The sequence below is a fragment of the Dendrobates tinctorius genome, unplaced genomic scaffold, assembly GCF_039654945.1.
Source record: "Dendrobates tinctorius isolate UK_male_01 unplaced genomic scaffold, ASM3965494v1 ptg000149l, whole genome shotgun sequence".
In the NCBI taxonomy this organism is placed as follows: Eukaryota; Metazoa; Chordata; class Amphibia; order Anura; family Dendrobatidae; genus Dendrobates; species Dendrobates tinctorius.
The window spans coordinates 902,359-923,082 of NW_027361816.1; the positions used below are offsets into that span (position 1 = coordinate 902,359).

Here is a 20,724-nt window from a genome sequence, read left to right on the forward strand (position 1 = left end):
TGTGATCTCCAGTGTCATTAGGAGTGACTATATTTTACTGTACACATAAAGGCCATACATAGCTGAACATTGAGTAATGAGTAGTGACGAAATACTGTCTAAGGAAGAGAATGTACTGGCTAAAATGAGAGGAAAACCATAGGACTCTATGGGAAAAAGTTGCACAGAATTGGGAATGTTGGATTAGAAGTGTTGTGGAGATGACACTAATGAAAATAAAAAGCATCTTTCATGATGCAGGTAACAGGTGATAAGTTTCTGATCCAGGGGGGTCTGATTACTGGAACCCCCAAGAATGAAGGTGATGGGTTCCCCAACTATCCTGTGTGAATTCATCATAGTTGCCCATGATCGTCAGTGCTGTATTCATTCTCTTTGGAAGTGATGGAGACCGCTGAAAGTTGCACTCAACTATCTCCATTGGTCAGATAAAGAAAAGGATAATTAGGCGTGATGTAAAGGGATTGGGGGTTTCTAGAGTAACCTTAAAAAAAAATTCCTTTACACATCTGTTTGCTTGCTGTTGTTGTCATCCAAGCAGCAGCTGTGGCTTTTTCCTTTCACATGTTGCCGATGAGTTGGGAGATTTATAGACAGTGGGGGTTTACTTTGGTACCAAGACTTTAAGAGCTTGTTCACTTGCTCATGGTCTGTGATTCCATGGAGGTGGTCCACCTCCTCCTTCTCCTCCTCTTTCTTCTTTATCATGTGAGCGACCTTCATCTCATTGTGCATGCTCTGGAAGAAATGGAGAATACATTTACGGGCAAAGTCTCTTGCGTGTTCACAGCAAGTCTCATCAAAGATCTTCTGCTCGATGTCGATGTAGTTACTCCAGTAGCGAGTTTGTAGGAAAGATGTTTGATCAAAGCAAGGTTTAAGGGTTCGAGCAAGGAATGCCAAGATAATAAGGAACAACAGGATACTCCATCCTAAAGCCTGGACAGAAGAGACAATAAATTACACTATGAAACATTTCAATGGATGTGTGAATGCAACAACTAAGACTCGGGGGATTCATCATTGCCTTTATTCCTCCTTTTGTCTAGTTTTGTGTGTTTTGCGCCTTTTTTTGCTTGCATCCAATTAATTATTCTATTTGTGCCTTTTTTGAAGTCTATTTTTATATGTGATCGCCTGTATTCTTTGTTTTCCCCCTTGCTGACAATCTTCCAATTCCAGATGTTTTTGGCTAACTCATCAATTGTGGCTTTTTAAAATGTTGCAAAATTTGATACAACTTCAGTCTAGTTCCCCGTTCCCCTAGTGTATTTTGCAGTATGACAAATTTTGTCGTAATTATTGTGACTTTTGGTGCCAGTTGCAAAAACAGTTTAAGACAGTGAGACAGCCTATTTTTGTCTTTGAGCCAAATTAAAGCACCATTCTAATGTCTTATCATATTTCAGCCATGGAGTGGAGTGAAGCAACATAAGGTCCTTGAGCCTAGTATAGTGTTATATTTACAAGCCGCTGTCTTGAACTCTGCCCAGCGCTGCAACAAACCCGATCTGCTATCTGGTGACAGCAACTTCTGTCTGACTGTAAGTCAGAGGTAATGGTCACCATCACACACTAACAATGTAAGTCTATGAGACCCACGTTCTGGCCTTGTTCTAGTTCTCATTGACTTACATTGAGTTGTGACTTCCGGATTGCCCAGCAAACACTGGAGTGATCAGGCAGATCAGAAACTGCTGGAGACCGACCAGGGCAGTGCCGAGAATGGATGAAGATGGTGACTGGTATTGATGAGACTAGGGGCAGGGAAGTTAGATTAGTGGTGCTGAATCTGGTGCGCCATTTTGATATATTTGGAGCCAAAAAAGGCAACGAATACTTCAAGATAAAAAAAGAAATTGACTTAAAAAATTGCAAATGATGAATTGGTGCCTATGAGTATTACAGAGGTTTCTCATGGCTAAAACACTGATTGTGTGCAATCGATTGGTGGTATTTCAATCCTGGAAACGTTTAAGTAGGAGGCTGAGCAACACTACCAGGCACAGCAACACACATGGATGAGTTTCTGTCTCTGAATAAGTAAAGGAAGGGCCCTTTCATTTAACAAAAGAGTAGATGTCCCACAGTAACCCCACCCACATATTTATAGGGGTCACAGCAGTCCCATTTGCAACTTGACCCCTTAGACCAGGAGGACTTTTGGGGCACATCAACTTTGTCTTCAGAGCCCAATTTAAAAAGCACCGCTTACAAAGTCGAGACACTATGTAGGATTAATATGTCGTATACTATTGAAGTCATACATTTTGTAGGGGTACTGGAGCCTAGACCTCCCTGTCCTATAGTTGTAGTCTATGAGAGGGCAGCGTGAGCTATGATGAGACAGAGCTGGGTAATGAAATGGTGCAGGAACCATTCATCATCATCATCGTCACCGTCCCCACCAATTGAACTTTGATGGCCTACCCTAAGGACATATCATGAATGCTTTAGTCCTGGAAACCTCCCATTAATGTTGTAATGTAATTTCTATACACCCAGTCCCAGTAGACTACCCATTAGTTGGTGGTACTTTATAAAGCAATACATTGTATATACAGATTCATCCATCATCAGGTGCTTACACCTCTGAACATTACATCTCATTTTTACTGATCAAGTCTCTTGTGTTCATTCACCTGTGACCAGCATTTCAAGTATCTTGAAACAGCTTTTCTTGAAGTATTGTTCCTGATCAAGATGTCTTCCTTACAAGGCACCTTGTAGAGCAGGATCTGCAGTTCTGGTGAAGTGTTATTTGCAAAGCCTGGGAATTTGTCAGGGTCCACAGAGCCACTAAAAGCACAGACAAAACAATTTCCATCCAAGAGTGTAGTCAGAATCCAGACAACAGGGGCAACCATGGCGCGTGTGAAGACGGAAGTACACATGTATCTGAAAGCACAACAAAGATTATTGCACATAGATATACAGCAGTTAGCTATGAACTTTTTTTTCATCATCACATTTCAAGTTAGGGTTTTTGTGTGGGGGGGTGTTAAGAAAATCTGCTGCTGATGGTAGTGACTCCATTAGGCCCACCGCCTGAAAAGTGAAGAAGGAAGTGGGACAAATAAGCTGAGACAGTCACTAAAGTTAACTCTTTGTTCTGCCGATGCTGGAATTAGAACTTGGTAACCAGAATAAACATTTATATAGTCTCTGTTATACCATCCGGCAACAGATAAATTTCCACTGCATAGCTAGCAACACTCTACTCAATTCTCCTGGCCTCCATCTTCATGCCATTAGAGAAGAGGGGTCTAAAGTGTCTTGCTACGGAGATCGATGGGCTCCCAACAGTGTGGTCTACACAGATCCAAAAAGTATAACCTATCCAGTTTATGTAATGCCACATTCAAACGTTCAGTATTTGGTCAGTATTTTACATCAGTATTTGTAAGCCAAGATCAGGAGTTGAACAATCAGAGGAAAAGTATAATACAGTAGAAACACGTCACCACTTCTGTATTTTTCACCCACTCCTGGTTTTAGTTTACAAATATTGATGTAAAATACTGACCAACTACTGAACGTGTGAATGTGGCCTAAATCTGAATACCGTTACAAGCTTTGATCATTCTTCTCAAATATCCCACTCCGGAAAGTATCACAGAAAATGTGTCATGTATTGACAGATACATTTTGGTCTTATAGCCTGATCAGCACAGAGCAGAGTTTTGGTGCATTCTTAAGGAGATGGACATGCTGCTCATGTTCCCCCTGGAAGACATGAGTTTTGTGAAGGTGTACAGTTGTGCTCAAAAGTTTGCATACCCCGGCAGAATTTTTGCTTTCTTGGCCTTTTTTCAGAGAATATGAATGTGGAGCACCCGCCAGGGCAGTGGGGAACTCGGTACCGGGCCGCTTCTTACAGGGGCAGTGTCACAGCGGCGGTGACCCGGTCCGTGGCCCTGGGTGTCCAATAAAAAGGGTATATTTACAGGGGATGATAAAGAAAGAGTTTTTGTAAAGAGTGATCGTGATGCCACCTGTGGTATCTGGTCAGAAGGGACCAGCACTGCAGTGCAGATCGTCTGGGACTGATGGTGTGATGCAGCAGAGGTGGAATAGCTCTCCACAGGCAGAGCTGAATCCCAGGGCAGATGAAAGATATTGAGAGATGGATGGTGATGTAGTGTGGAGCAAAGGAGGTAGCAGTGCTGAGAAGGGGATGCAGGGAGAATTCAAAGGACACAACAAAGTGCAGTTTCTTTTACCTTTTACTGTTCTTTGTAGGTACAGTCCAGGATTCAGATTACAGATGACACAGGAGTTGGTCAGCCTGGAATCAATTTGGGAATCTCTCTATGCTGATGGGTTGTGAGGTCTCCTTTCTAGCGCTATTCTGAAGTACTTGTGGTTCTGAACTCCACACAAGTTCCTCTTTCTGTCTGTTGCTTAGAACTCCACTCGTATGGTACGCAGCTGTAGCCTCCTTCATGAACTGCCCTTAATGGTGTCTCTGGCTCACACGTTGCTACTGTGTCATCGAGTCTCAGTTGGGAACAGAGCATTTACAGCCTCTGTTCCTCCAGTTTCTGCTGTGGGACCTTTAGTATCCACACAGCCTCGGACCCCGGTGTCCGTCACTGGGCTTTAGCTTGGGGATGAGCTCTGCTCTAGCTCTATGAGAAAACACTGTGTACACTACTGTAGTGGTGCTGAGGTAGGTTCCCAAACCATATATGATAAAATGAATACCTGACACTCAACTTAATGCTTAGTGGAACAATTTATTGTAGTACCAGAAAACGTTTCGGTCAATGTAGACCTTCATCAGTTACGTGCTAGGATATTGAATGTAGTTTTAATGGAGGGCGCTTTCTAAATGTCCCTGTAAAGCTGGTAGTCAGTTTGCTGCTGTAAAGCAGATGAATCTTAACATATGGCAGGGTGAGTGGGTCGCCCTCCCAGGGCTGTGGGGTACTCGGTACCGGGCCAGTGTCAGGGGGATGTGTCACAGCAGCGGTGACCCGGTCCGTGGTCCTTGGTGCCCAAGTAATCAAAGGGAGTTTGCAATGTAGTTTAAGTGGAATGGAATAGTTTGTGACGCCACCTGTGGTGTTCGGCGAGGGAGGTGTTAAGCCGACGCTGCAGACAGATCCTCCGGGACAGATGGTGTGGTGCAGCAATGATGGTATAGCCCTCCACCGGCAGGGCTGTTGTCCCAGGGCAGTGTAGATGTGGGGACACTTAGGTGGTGTAGTGTCCGGCGCAGGGGATGTAGCAGTGTTAGGTAGACGGACGCAGGAAGGAATGAAGGACACCAGGACATGTAGTTCCAATGCTTTACTCACAGTCAGTAGTACACGCTTCTGTGCCGTGTCCTCCGGGTGAGGGACCCAGCCAACCCCCAGGCAAGATGCGAAGCTCCCTTCCAACACTCCGCCAACTTATGTGCCTTTCCTGAACGTCTCCTCTATAGCGCCTTTAAGTGTGAAGATCTCCACTACCGTGGTACGTTGAAATTCCTCCTGACAGATGTTCCCAAGAACTCTACTCGTACGGCAGACAGCTGTAGCCTGCTTCGGGGACTCCCTTCTCCTGAGTCCCGGCTCTCTATCCAATTGCTGTTGTGCCCCAAGTCTTAGATGGAAGTAGTGCATTTACAGCCAACTACTCCACCGGTGTCTGCTGCAGAACGATAAGTGTCCATACAACCTCGGGGACCGGGCCCCGGCCTTGCGCTGAGAACCTATAGGCAGGGTTCCTCTTCTAACCCACGTCCTCTCTGTTCTCCCTACTCCTTCGTTCCGTACTTGTCTCTCTTTCTTATGGAAGCTTAGGTTTCAGTTCTACGTCTTTCTCCTTCTTTTCCTTTCCCGTGCCAGCTGGCTCAGATCACTGAGGCAGCTGCAGCACTCCTTCCTCCATCCCTTCTTCCAGGGATCCTCACTCCTGTCTGAGTGACTTCCTAACCGACTGACCTTCTGTCAGACTGAACTGTCATCCTACACTTTCCCACTCTTTTATGTATTTTAACTCCACCCACCTCCCAGCACATCCAGTGTTCCAAGCAGGGAACCACCAAAGGTGCTCTGCTACTCTCTAAGCACTGAGCCGCAATGTGGTTGTGCAGAACTACCCTGTTGTGTGGGGTGCGAGTGTTGGAGCGTGGAAAGGAGTTCCCACCTTACCCTGACAGTGGGGCACTACACCTTAGGAGAAGGTGCAGTACCTCTGTGGCGACTGAGCCTCAGGGGCGCCACATGAGCGCGAGCCTGGTCCTCCTGGACGCGGGTTTCCACCGCTTTTCGGCTGCTCTAGCTCTAGTCCCCAGCTTGTCTCCACACAACCACACTCTTCCCTGTCTACAATCTAACTCACTAACTTCCTATTCCTGACCAAAGAGAGCAGCTCCTCTGCTGTTAGGTTCAGAACTCCCTCTGCTGGCCTGGAGTAGGAACTGTGTTGTGTGCTGGAACTACCTGATAGAGAGATCCTTTCACTGCTCCAAGGCATGACATCACTCCCCCCTGGAGGGAAGCAAGGCCACTGTGGCAACCATACTCCTATGGGCGCCACAAATAATAATACCAAAACTTTCTCTCCACTCATGGTTAGTGGTTGGGAGAAGCCATTTATTGTCAAACTACTGTTTTCTCTTTTTAAATCAAAATGACAACCCAAAACATCCAAATGACCCTGATCCATTTTTCTTCAAGTGCCTCCTTATTGTGCATCTTGAAACAACCACACCGCTAGTTTTCAGAGAGTCCAGTATTTCAGCTGATGTTATTTGTGGGTTTTTCTTTGCATCCCGAACAATTTTCCTGGCATTTGTCACAGGTCACAGGTGTGGATGTTACCTTTAGTAGCCATTCAAACCCGTTTGTATCAACTTCTGTGCATGTTATCAGGCCAAAATCACCAGAGTATGTAAACTTTTGATCAGGGTCATTTAGATGTTTTGGGTTGTCATTATGGTTTAAAAAGAGAATACACAGTAGTTTGACAATAAGTGGCTACATCCAACCAGTAATCATGAGTGGAGAAAAAGTTTTGGTGTTATCATTCATATTCTCTGAAAAAAGGCCAAGAAAGCAAAAATTCTGCCGGGGTATGTAAACTTTTGAGCACTATTGTATAATGTGCACTGTGGCATGCGTTATTAGTGATTAGTGATGGGCGAGCACTAAAATGCTCAAGTGCTCATTGCTCGAGTTGAGCAATTTGGAATGCTCACGTGCTCGACCAGAGCAACGAGCCCAATGTAATTCTATGGGAAACTCGATCATTTTTCCGGCGACCCCCCCCGGCGGTCAGCAGAGGGACTAGAAATTGCGGAAATTGATGGGAACAGTGTTGAGATGACATGGGAACAGCATGGGGAAGACCCCTGGAAGCATTTCTGACTCCCAGGTCACTGCTGTGAACAAGGTTGTCAGTCTTACGCCACTTTTACAGACTCATAATGAAACATACAAAAACTAAACCAAAATGGATTTTCCTGGGAAGTATGTTAAGGAACATCCTTTCCAGGGTAATGACTTGTATATAAGGCAAAATAAATAACCAAATTTAAAAATGCTCATTCTCACCTTGGGCTATGTTCACACGTAACATTTTTGATGCATTTTTGAACTTTAGCATTGCTTTCAACCGAGACAAATGCATAAACTGGGAAATGTCATTTTAACATTTTACAACCTTATCTGGCCTTGTGGTGTATGCCACAACATCAGACACATCCTTTTTCATTTATGAAGGAGGGACTCTGAAAGTCAGAAAGTCTATTTTTATAGGGCCATCAGGCAGCATTTACTATTCTTAAAGGGCCAGCAGTCGGCCCTCACTATTCTTAAAGAGACATCAGCCGGCTATGCTTTGTTGCTCCAATTATTAAACAGTGGGTCTCCTATACTGTTATTGCACCCCAATACCCCTTTGAAGAGTTGAAGAGATGTACAGGAGGACCTCCTGAAAACAATGTTCCCATTATTAGGAAGTGGGTCTCCCATACTGTTTGCCTATAGAATCATAGAATCGTAGAGTTGGAAGGGACCTCCTGGGCCATCTGGTCCAACCCCCTGCTCAAAGCAGGATTCACTAAATCATCCCAGTCAGATGTCTGTCCAGCCTCTGTTTGAAGACTTCCATTGAAGGAGAACTCACAACTTCTCGAGAGAGAGAGAGAGAGAATTCGCCAGAGAAAAAAACGTTGCAAGCTCCGTTTTAAAATCTTTGAGGATGGTGACGGACAGCAAGTTTTGGCGGATCCTCAAAAAAAACGGATGCAACGGACGGCAATCCGTCACAATCCGCCATTAATGGAAGTCAATGGGGAAAAAAAACAAAACAAAAAAGAAAATTGAGGATCCGTTTTTTTCAAAACCTGGCGGATTGTGGCGGATTGTGACTGATTGTAAAAAACTGAAGTGTGAAAGAGGCCTTAGCTGTAGACTGTGGGGGCAACCCTGATTGACATAGGGCTCGCAATCCTTGTCGTCGGGAGGACGTGTTCCATCCCAAGGTCCAACTGTGTCCTGGCTTCCACTACGTTTACCCAGTTTGCTTATGTAATGTGAGGATGGCACACTGGGAAAAATAGTGGCTGCTGGGGACCGAGTGCTGAGGCCACCGCCATCAGGTTGCGGAAAGCTTCCATCTCCACGAGCATAAAAGGCAACATTTCGAGCGCAAGCAGTCTCGAAATGTGAGAATTTAGTAGTGTGGCCTGTGGGGCATTGGCTGCGTATTTGCGCTTGCGTTCCAAGGACTGGAGTATGGACAATTGAACGCTGCGCTGGGACAAGGACATGAACGTGCTTGCTGATGGTGCTAGCAGAGTGTGTGCAATGACAGATGCAGGGCAGGAGGCATCTTCACATGCACCATGGAGAGGGGATTGGCTTGCATGCACAACAGCGGAAGAAGCAGTGGTGTCACCCGCAGACACTGTTCCTGGACCCTATTGTTTGGCCCACAAAGTCAGGTGCTTTGCTGCCATGTGCCTGATCATACTGGTGGTGGTCAGACTGGTAGTTTTGCTACCCCTGCTAATGCTAGCCTGGCAGGTGGTGCAAATGGCCTTTTTGGAGTTATCGGCAGAGTCTTTGAAAAACAATCATACTCGGGAAGACCTCACAGTTGTACTGACAACTTCCGTCATGTTGGTGTTACGGGGAACGGTTGCCCACCTTCTGTCTACGGCCATCACACTGCTTCTTCCTGCCTGTAGGGGTGCAATGCCTCCCTCCCCGCGTGCTGCTGTCCTCGGTCTGCATGTCCTCCTGCCAGGTTGGGTCAGTTACTATATAATCCACCACCTCGTCTTTCACTTCCGCACCCTGGTCCTCCTCCTGACTTTCTGGCAATTGTGTTTCATCATTGTCCACCTCTAGTGACACTTTCCCACTGCTTCAAGTGGACAGGACGAGAGGCCCGAATCTATAAATGGAAAAGTGAACAGCTCTTCGGAGTGTCCAAGTGTGGGATCAGTTGTCTTTGGACAATTGGCATGGTGGGCGGAAGGAGGTTCAGGGTGAGAAATATGTCGTCCAGACTCACGTCTACTGAGATTTGAGCTTGTGGAAGACAGGGTGGTGGTGGTGGTGGTGGCAAAGTGACTGGAAGCATTATCAGCTATCCAACCAACAACCTTTTGACACTGCCCTGGGTTCAATAGTGGTGTGCTGCTGTCCCCTAATAATTGGGACAGGAAGGTCAGGTGGGAAGATATGTGTGTTTGTTGTGGCACAACTTCAGCTTGCCCACAACCTCGGCCTCTGCATGCACCATCACCCTCCCCATCACATCCAGTTCCCCATCCCTTGCCACGCACCTTTCCCATTTTTAAATGGAGGACAATATTTTCCACGTTCACTACAAATGGCTGAATTTTTAGCGAACTTATATGTGATCCGTGTGACAGAAAGCCACTGTTTTAAATAGCTGGCCTGTAGGTAACTATTTTTAATAGAAAACTCGTGTCAATATCTTCGCTAACACAGTAATGCCACAACCAACATGGCTGCGGTATTTCAGTGTGTGGCAGAGAATCCCTGCATGTTCATTGGCTCTCTAAAGAGCGCCAAACATGCAGGGAGGGGACCTGAGCTCCCTGTGAGCAACCCCGGATGCACTTAGTGAGCTCCGAGCATCTCGAGCAGTGAGATGCTCGGGCGAGTACCGAGTAGTGGCGACCATGCTCGTTAATCACTATTAGTGATAGATTGCATGTAGGGCTGGATTTGACCAAACTTCTGTACACCACTGGATGACAGGAGAGGAACATAAACTCAAAAACAGTGTTTTTTTCTGTTTTTTTTCTTGTCTATTCCCATGCGCCCTTTCCTACCCAAACATGGGTATATTCTTCAGGATTTCATCTTTATTTGTGTCGTCCTCCTCCTCCTCCACCATATCAACAGGGTGATCATGCTACCTTGGCTATAAATTTTTTAATGGGGTTTATGATGCCTGCATTTACAATTTTTTGAGGTCTACTTCAAACATTCTTTTATATTATGTATACCCCCATGTTGTGAGCTCTCTTGATCCGACTTTTGAGGCAAGGCTCCCTCTGGTGGATACTGCTGGTAGTGGTGCTGGTCAACATGATGCTAACCCAACAGCTGCAGAGGATAATTGGAGGAGTGGGGGTAGTGACTGGGACTACATAAGCAAGCAGACTTCTCTCAGTGATTGCCGGTGATACTCCTTTCTTTTCTTACTGAGGATTTCTGTCTCCTGCCTGATCCTGCATTTTGTCAGCTAAGTGTCATTTGCTAAACCCTTTGCATCTGTTTTTGCCTTTCTGTCAGGGGTCAGCTTGCTCCCCCTGGGGATGCTGGCTCCTGCCCTGTATTTTTGTATCTTGTGTTTGTTTGCTCAGTCCCCTGCTGTATTAGCCTGTTGCTAGCCGCCAGTTCACACCTGAGTGCTATATAGCAGGGGCGAGGTTGTGCAAACCTCAGTATTTTTGTACATCAGTCGTGTTGGAACTGTTAGGGTTTTTGAGTGATTGCAGACAGTGCCTTTTCTGTCCTGTCCTATCTAGTCAGTGTGGGCCCCATCATTTGCTCAGTTTATTTTCTGTCTGTGTTTGTGCTTCATCTTGTCTCACCGACAATATACTGTATGTTTGGGGGCTGTCTATTCCTTTGGGGATCTGCTCCTCGGCAGTTTAGTTTTCACCTTTCTGTCTTTAGGCTTAGTTAGTCCTCCGGCTGTGACGAGGCATCTAGGGCAACGTAGGAATGCTCCACAGCTACTGCTAGTTGTGTTGTTAAGATCAGGGGTCTGCAATCCGCTGAGCGACCAACCTCTCTGGTGTTCTGGTGGCATAGCCTATTGCGCTCTCCTCCTCGGTGACCCATTCATAACACCCCCAGGGATGTTTTTCAGCCCATGCACTTAGTGCTGGGGCATTACTAGTGTAGGATAGCCACTCAAATGGGAAATTTTTTTTATGAGGCCCTGCACTATGTCTCTTCCAAGGGATATTGGTGTGCCTCCTTGTAATTTTTGGCTAATTTTTGGCATACGCTTTACCAGTGTAGGAGACCCACTCCTTAGTAATGGGAAAAAAACTTTTCAGTGGATCCACCTTCTAGTTGAGCGAAATTTTTTTGAAACCAAAAGAGTTTTATCAGGGCTAATTCAATTAGATTCTATTCTGCTATAATAATACCCCTCTTATCTGTAATTCGTCTACAGTGAGGTGTTGCAGTAGATATAGGGTATGACTAGTCAGGGATTATTACCTTATAAATTCTAAGCCTTGCTGCTGCTTTTGTCCATAGACTCATTGACCAAATGATGTTTTTTACGATGAATTGATTCATCAAAGCAGGCAAAATTAACTGATCTAATGTGTCCATACACAGTTTCTCTCTACCATCTTTATGTATGAGTGATGGGAGACTTTACACTACTGGAGCTGGAATTACCACTTCTGAACTCTTGAGTGCTGTGTTTCCATCTTTTTTGGGTGCTTTTTTAAATATATTTGGGGTCATCGTCCTGCTGTAAGACCCATGATCTAGCATGCAAACCCAACTTTCAGACACCGGGCACTACATCGCAATCCAAAATCTTTTGGGAATCTTCACATTTCCTGATGCCTTGCACACAGTCAAGGCACCCAAGGCCAGAGGCTGCAAAACAACACCTACATTTCTTTGAACCTCCACCATATTTGACTGTAACTGCTGTGTTTTGTTATTTGTAGGCCTCATTCAATTGACAATAAACAATAGAAAGATGTGTTTTGCCAAAAAACTCTATCTTGGTCTCATCTTTCCACAAGTCACCTGTTAGCCCTCTATAAATTGTGAGGGCCGCCTGCTGGCCCTCCAAGGCTCAGATGGAAAAATTACATTGCACTAGAAATATACGCCTATGCCAGGGGCGTATCTAGGGGGGGCAGCCGGGGCAGTTGCCCCGGGCGCAGCCAGCAGGGGGGCGCAGTTGGGCCGCCTAATGCAGCGGTCCGCAGTGTCCTCCCTGGCGGCTGCGTTCTGCCGCCCCCCTGCCTGAGAGTCGGCGGTTCTCTGTGTCAGCTGTCAAGCTGACAGCTGGCGCAGAGAAGGAGGCCGCGCCGGCTCCCAGGGAACTACTGGGATCTATACAGACGCCAGTGAAATTGCAGCTCTGACCGCCGGGCCAGAGCGATGTCAGCAGCGTGATCAGGTCATGTGATCACGCTGCTGACGTCACTCCCCGGCGTCCAAAGCAAACGCTGGTGGTAAGTGTGCTCCTCTGTGGAGCTGAAGAAACCACCGAAGATGGGAGATGAGGGGGAGTTAATGAGTAGAGATGGGGGGGAATTGTAGAGAGGATGGGTGTTAATGAGTGGGGATTGGGTTAATGTGTGGGGGGATTTGGAGTGGAGATGGGGGTTATTTAATGTGTGGGGGGATTTGAAGTGGGGATGGGGGTTAATGAGTGGGGATTGGGTTAATGTGTGGGGGGGATTTGGAGTGGTGATGGGGGTTATTTAATGTGTGGGGGGATTTGGAGTGGTGATGGGGGTTATTTAATGTGTGGGGGGATTTGGAGTGGTGATGGGGTTAATGAGTGGGGATTGGGGTAATGTGTGCAGGGGTTAATGAATGGGGATGGGGGTTAATGTGTGGGGGCGTTAATGAGTGGGGATGGGGGTTAATGTGTGGGGGGGTTAATGAGTGGGGATGGGGTTAATGTGTGGGGGTATTTGGAGTGGAGATGGGGGTTATTTAATGTGTGGGGGATTTGGAGTGGTGATGGGGGTTAATGAGTGGGGATTGGGTTAATGTGTGCAGGGGTTAATGAGTGGGGATGGGGGTTAATGTGTGTGGGGGGTTAATGAGTGGGGTTGGGGTTAATGTGTGGGGGTATTTGGAGTGAGGGTGGGGGGATTTGGAGTGGGGATTGGGTTAATGTGTGGGAGGGTTAATGAATGGGGATGGGGGTTAATGTGTGGGTATGGGGGTTAATGTGTGTGGGGGTTAATGAGTGGGGATTGGGTTAATGTGTGGGGGGATTTGGAGTGGGGATGGGGGTTATTTAATGTGTGTGAGGGATTTGGAGTGTGGATGGGGGTTATTTAATGTGTGTGGGGGGATTTGGAGTGGGGATGGGGGGTACTTAATGTGTGTGGGATTGGGGATGGGGGGATTTAATGTGTGGGGAGATTTGAGGACACAAAATAAAGAGTATGTATAAGGAAACAGTATGGGGGATGGGTGCAGACAGTATGGGGAGCGAACGGGTGAATGTATGTGGACACAGTATGGGGAGTGAGGGTGATGGGATGTGAGCAGACAGTAGAGAGTCAGGGGGTAAATATATGAGGAGACAGTATGATGAACAGAGGGGATGTTAGAGGAGACAGTATGAGGAGGGAGGGGAATAGTGTAAGGAGACAGTATACACTGTATTGCAGATATTTGTATTTAGGAGCATTATAATGACACTTCTATCTTTAAGGGCGTCGTGTGGAGATTTGCTGCAGAAGACCGGAGAAGATGGAAGTCTGCAGAGACGGCTGTGGATGAGAAAACTCATCATGGGGTCTGGACTAGAAGAAGAAAAGGAGACCGACTCCAGAGACGACGTCATCTATAAGGTACCTGGATGTAAATATTATTTGTGACACTAACTAATTCTCATGTTTTTATTTGTTAGGAGCATTACAGGGGTTCTCCAGGTTTGTGCTGAGTCTGCAGTCATTCTATGTGACTGCAGACTTCTGAATTCTCACAGTGCTCACTGAACGCTGTTAGGATTCTCTCGTGCCGGTAATTTACATACATGTGGTCACATGCTGACTAGACGTGTGTGGCCTCACTCAGTGAAAATGAACGGAGCGAGGCCGGGCACGTCTAGTCGGAGTGTGGCCAGAAGTATATAAATCACATACTTGTGCTGACATGACAGTACATCAGCAAGGGAGAATCCTAAAAGTGTGCAGTGCATTCGTTGTCAGGATTCAGCTCTGCAGGTTCCAGTAGTCATCACACGGACACTTCACTCATATGCGATTTTCATACTTGACAACGAGCTTCTCTTCCTGCTTCTCTCAGTTTTTTACTGAACATTGAGAGCATTAGGAAGAGCAGCTCGTCGGTACATGGCTAAAGGCCCCGTCTCACTAAGCAATCTCGGTAGCGAGATCGCTGCTGAGTCACAACTTTTGTGACGTAACAGCAATCTCACCAGCGAGATCGCTGTGTGTGACAGCGATCAGCGAGCGGCCCCCCTGCCGGTATCGCTGATCGCTGGAAGAAACCTCTGGACATTTCTTTGGTCGCTGGTCTCCCGCTGGCCAGCACGCATCGCTGTGTGTGACAGCGGGAGACCAGCGATCAGGTGTAAAAAAATAATAAAAAAAAATAAAAAATATAGTTATTCTCACCTTCCGATGTCCCGTTCAGCCATCCTGCCTCTCTCCACGCTCCGGTCCCAGTGATCCTTTGCATGAATGACCGCGAGACTTTGTAATCCCGCGAGACCGTGACATCTCGCGGTCATTCGTGCAAAGGATCACTGGGACCGGAGCGTGGAGAGAGGCAGGATGGCTGAACGGGACGTCGGAAGGTGAGAATAACTATATTTTTTATTTTGATTCTATTTTCTACAGCGATAGCCAGTGATGCCGGGCGCTCGGCATCGCTGTGCTGATCGCTGGTGAAGCTGTCTGTGTGACAGCTCACCAGCGATCACATAGCGACTTACCAGCGATCCTGACACCTTCATATCGGTGTCGGGATCGCTGGTGAGTCGCTTAGCGTGACGGGGCCTTAAGTGTGCAAGTCGCATATGTACTTGGGCGGGGGGGGCGCCGAACCGAATTCTTGCCCGGGTGCCAGAGAGCCTAGATACGCCTCTGGCCTATGCAAAGCATAGCCGTCTGCTTGCCCTCCAAAAATGCTTAGTGAGGGCTGGCTGCGGGCCCTTTGATACCAGTGAGGGCCACCTGCTGGTTCTCTAACAAAAGTAAGGGCTGCCTGATGGCCCTATACAAATAGTGATGACCATCTAATGGCCCTGAAAAAAAATGTGACTTTCAGAGTCCCGCCTTCATAAATTAAACAGAATGTGTCTGATCATGTCTCACACACCATATGGACAGATAAGAAATTAAAATGCTAAAATTACATTTTCTGTAGAATATTTTTTTCACCATTGAAAGCAATGCAAACGTGCAAAAATGCAGCAAAAACACTACTTGTGAACAAAGCCCAAGGTGTGGAGGGGTATTTTTTTTGGCTTATATTCAAGTCATTATCCTGGAAAGAATGATGTTTCTTAAGGGGGGGGGGAGGGGGCGCCGGAAAAATGTTCGACTTTCCCACTGACTTTCATTATACTAGTTACTTGGGTTGAGCACCCGAGCATTACGATTTGCTCGACTCGAGTAACAAGTACCTGAGCATTTTAATGCTCACTGATCACTTATTGATGGCTCATCTCCATAGTATTGCGGATAGCTTACTGATTGCTGGAGGTCCAGCCACTGGGCACACCTGCGATCCTGAGAACTGAGCTCTGCAGAGTCCGGTCTTGAATGAAGAAGAAGTGCACATGCACTAGTTATGTGATTGGTTATTTCCAGCAGTCCATAGACAATGAATGGAGAGGAGGTCTGAAGACCGCGCTCTGTCGAGCCTGGTTCCTGGGTTCCAAAGACCCAATCTCGGGCTTGCAGGGGATCACAGCAGTCACACCCCCAGCGATCATTAAGTTACCAGCTATCCCTTGGATAAGAAATTATTTAATATAATTTAAAGCGTAACCATTGCTTTTTTATTGCAAAAATCTATAGTACAAGTAAAAATATGAAACTTGGGAATGTATCTTATTATTTTCTCTTTCCTCTCCTGAACTAATCATTCATTCTCAAAATTTTCAGTTCACAGGTAAAATCTGTATTCAGCGAATACATACAGGTGCTTCTCACAAAACTAGAATATCATCAAAAAGTTAATTTATTTCAGTTCCTCAATACAAAAAGTGAAACTCATATTATATAGAGTCATTACAAGCAGAGTGATCTATTTCAAGTGTTTATTTCTGTTATGTTGATGATTATGGTTTACAGCCAATGAAAACCCAAAAGTCATTATCTCAGTAAATTAGAAAACTTTATAACACCAGCTTGAAAAATGATTTTAAAATCTGAAATGTTGGCACTCAATACTTGGTCAGGGCTCCTTTTGCATCAATTACTGCATCAATGCAGTGTGGCATGGAGGCGATCAGCCTGTGGCACTGCTGAGGTGTTATGGAAGCCCAGGTTGCTTTGATAGCAGCCTTCAGCTTGTCTGCATTGTTGGGTCTGGTGTCTCTCATCTTCCTCTTGACAATACCCTATAGATTCTCTATGGGGTTAATGTCAGGCAAGTTTGCTGGTCAATCAAGCACAGTGATACTGTTGTTGTTTGTAAACTAGGTATTGGTACTTTTGGCAGTGTGGACAGGTGCCAAGTCCTGCTGGAGAATGAAATTTCCATCTCCAAAAAGCTTGTCGGCAGAGGGAAGCATGAAGTGCTCTAAAATTTCCTGGTAGACGGCTGCACTGACTTTGGTCTTGATAAAACACAGTGGACCTACACCAGCAGATGACATGGCTCCCCAAACCATCACTGATTGTGGAAACTTCACACTAGACCTCCAGCAGCTTGGATTGCGGCCTCTCCACTCTTCCTCCAGACTCTGGGGCCTTGATTTCCAAATTAAATGCAAAATTTACTTTCATCTGATAACAACACCTTGGACGACTGAGCAACATTCCAGTTCTTTTTCTCCTTGGCCCAGTTAAGACGCTTCTGGCATTGTCTATTGGTTATGAGTGGCTTGTTACAAGGAATGCGACACTTGTAGCCCATGTCCTGGATATGTCTGTGTGTGGTGGCTCTTGAAGCAATGACTCCAGCAGCAGTCCACTCCTTGTGAATCTCCTCCATATTTTTGAATGGCCTTTTCTTAACAATACTTTCAAAGCTGCGATAATCCTAGTTGCCTGTGCATCTTTTTCTACCACACTTTTTCCTTCCACTCAACTTTCCATTATTATGCGTGGATACAGCACTCTGTAAACAGCCAGCTTCTTTAGCAATGACTGCCTTCTGGACATCTGTCAAGTCAGCAGTCTTCCTCATGATTGTGGAGCCTACTGAAACAGACTAAGAGACCTTTTTAAACACTTACAGAGCCTTTGCAGGTGGTTTTTGTTAATTATTTTAATGTACTGAGATAATTTATGATTTTGGGGGTTTTCATTGGCTGTAAGCCATAATCATCAACATTATCAGTAATAAACACTTGAAATAGATCACTCTGTTTGTAATGACGCTATATGATATATGAGTTCCACTTTTTGTATTGAAGAATTGAAAGAAATTAACTTTTTGATGATATTCTAATTTTTTTTTCAAAGCCAACACAATCATATGCAAGCGATAGATGCTACTGGGCATGTGCCACTGCCGATGTCATTTTGCTGAAGTTGCTGCTTTTTTAAAAGCCAACACTATTATATGAAAGTGATCGATGCTCCTACGCATGCACTGTCAACACCGCCATTTTGCTGGTTAAATTTTTTTTCCAAAGCCAACACTATTATATGCAGTATGTATGTAAAATAGGAGGCAGGTCACTGAGGTAACAGTGACCTGTCATTTTCCCTTAAGGATGAATATGTAAGCAGAACATCACATAAAGCCCCTCCCAGAGACACACCTACAATCCCACCCACAGACCTACCCCGAAGCATGAGAATTTCATTAACTGAAAATACAGATTAAACAGCAACCACAAGACGGATTTCATCAACCAAGGTATCATTTTAATCAGTGTAATGGCGCTGACCTGACAGTGTAGTTTACTGAGCACAATACTGATGACAGGTTCCAGTTAAGGTTAAAATGGGCTTGGTCACCAAGGGATTAATAGACCTTTAAATATATAGTCACTGGCAAACTACATCTATAACCACTATTGGGAATATAACTGTCATGATCCAGGTTGGATTATGACAGATTTTGCACTAGTAACCTTTTTTTTCCTTAAGCTGTGGCATTAAAGATAGTTTTGCCCCCGGTGGCCATTAGGGTCATTGCACTGTGTGGTTTCAGTTCTAGTTTTCCCCCCTAGTGGCCGTTAGGGTCATTGCACTCTGGTTACTTTAGTTTAGTGCATGTGATTATGAAGCAGGTGTGATTGCTGGCTCTTACCTATAAAAGAGTGTCAGGTGGTTGCAATCACTGTTGGTGATATTGCTCATTTCCTACCAAGCCTGGTGGAGGAAGGAACTGCAGAGAGGAGTTCCTTGCAGCTCAGGCAGAGCTCTAGTGTAGTAGCTTCAGGTGGAAGCTGAATTCTGGTGGTGGACTCTGTTGCTGGAAGCAAGCGCAACAGAGCAAAGCTAAGTGATGTTACCCCTGTTTTGTAACTTTCCTTTTGTGTGTTTCAGTGCATTTCACTGGAAAGGGCTAGGTGCAGGGCGAGCTAGGGTTTTTAGGTTCCTGATCGGCGCCCGGTGCAGAACCGGCCTAGGGATCATTAGGAGTGTAGAGACACTGAATCAGGGGAGTGCAGGAGGTCTCCACGTCCCTGTTCCCTATCGCAGGGCCCTCCATTGTATCAGTTTCCCTGGTGTTTCCCTTTATTATTTAAATTCGCCCTGCTGGAGGTAGTGTATCCAGTTATACGTGTAATTCTGAAATTCGCCTGCTTGAGGCTGTGTATCTGGCTGCACGTTATATTATTTAAATTCGCCCTACTGGAGGCATTGTATCCAGGGTCACGTGTGTCAGAGAAATTCGCCCTGCTGGAGACGGTGTGTCCAGTCTCACGTGACCATCACAATAACGTTTTGTGCAAATTCAAGATTATGTGAATGAAAGAAAAAACGCGGACGGCACCGCTATTACCGTATATCCTCAGCTGGTGTGCGGTATTCGGAGCGCTGATAACTGGCAGCTTCGGGTGCTAGACCTGAGAGTTCACAATGCTCTGTATATCCAAGTAGAAATGAGGTTGCACTCAACGAGCTGGTGAAGATATTGCTTGATTTATTGGCACATGTTACACATGTCGGGCCGAGGGAGTGACATCAGAAGTGCAGAGGGAGCTGACAACGATCGCTTCCCGCTATCCAATCGCTTTGACCGATCGAAGTGCTTGGATAGCGCGAAACGATCGTTGTCAGCTCCCTCTGCACTCCTGATGTCACTCCCCAGGCCTGACATGTGTAACATGTGCCAATAAATCAAGCAATATCTTCACCAGCTCGTTGAGTGTGACCTCATTTCTTCTTGGATATACATAAATTCAAGATTATACTGAATTAAAGAAATAAACAGGTTTTCCATTGTACGGACTGATTGGCCAAAGTCTTCCCAGTTCAGATTGATCTGATTTACCATTTGTACATTTAGCCCTATGACAATACCAATACTATTTATTAGCAGCCATGTCTTTTACATTACTACTAGAGTTGAGCGACTTTGGTCGGATCGAGTTTCATGAAATAAAATTTGTTTCAGATGAAACTGGTCCGACTAGGGTAAAAAAAGTCAGAGTTTCGTCCGAAACCCGACCCCAATGCAAGTCAATGGGGAATAAAAGTCGGCATTGAGTGGATGAATGTCATCCGCTCAATGCCGACTTTTATTTCCCATTGACATGCATTGGGGTCGGGTTTCGGACGAAACTCTGACTTTTTTTGCCCTAGTCGGACCAGTTTCATCTGAAACAAATTTTGTTTCATGAAACTCGATCCGACCAAAGTCGCTCAACTCTAATTACTACATCTTAACATCTTAAATTAATTTGAAGTTAACACTTACTTCACAATCGCCAAATCTTTTTTTCTCCCGCCAGTGGGTCTCATCCACTCTTCCATCATAATCACCGATTGTCTGTTCACCATAAGACCACAAAGAAAAAGGGCGACAGGAGGCACAAACATAATTCCCATGCCATATATCATGTTGTATCTGGGAAGACATGGGCAATTAAAATCCATTGAGTTGTAGATTTTAACGCTGGCCAGAGCTAAAAGTGCGCATATCCCATTCATCACCGACTCTGAGTTTGACTGGAAGTACTGAAATATCATCTTAAAGCGATCCATGGTGTTCTGATTTCTTCTCTATTCCAATGTGATGTAGATTGTAGCCGAAATCTGAAAAATTGCAGTTCTTTGCCTGTATGGACACAGTGCTTAGATTTGTGGAGGTCTCTTCCTGGAGGATTTCAGTCTGCAGAATGTTCTTGTAGCCTGTG

At 45.5% G+C, this 20,724-nt stretch overlaps 1 protein-coding gene across 1 annotated transcript; it reads right to left on the reverse strand.

The window, feature by feature from the left end:
- Nucleotides 1-501: 501 nt before the first annotated feature.
- On the reverse strand, nt 502-20,572 carry LOC141049786 (calcium homeostasis modulator protein 3-like). The gene is made up of 3 exons (XM_073546551.1): nt 20,286-20,572; nt 2,643-2,898; nt 502-939 (listed from the first exon to the last, which is right to left on the reverse strand). Exons 1-3 carry the CDS (start codon nt 20,570-20,572, stop codon nt 502-504), a joined length of 981 nt encoding a protein of 326 aa, XP_073402652.1.
- Nucleotides 20,573-20,724: the final 152 nt, after the last annotated feature.

Excerpts from the sequence above, each read along its gene's own strand:
- LOC141049786 (XM_073546551.1), bottom strand. The coding sequence starts at position 20,572 with ATGGATCGCTTTAAGATGATATTTCAGTACTTCCAGTCAAACTCAGAG. Across the intron at positions 2,899-20,285 it reads AAAGATTTGGCGATTGTGAA|ATACATGTGTACTTCCGTCT; the intron begins GTAAGTGTTAAC and ends TTGTGCTTTCAG. Across the intron at positions 940-2,642 it reads ACTTGAAATGCTGGTCACAG|GCTTTAGGATGGAGTATCCT; the intron begins GTGAATGAACAC and ends TCTTCTGTCCAG.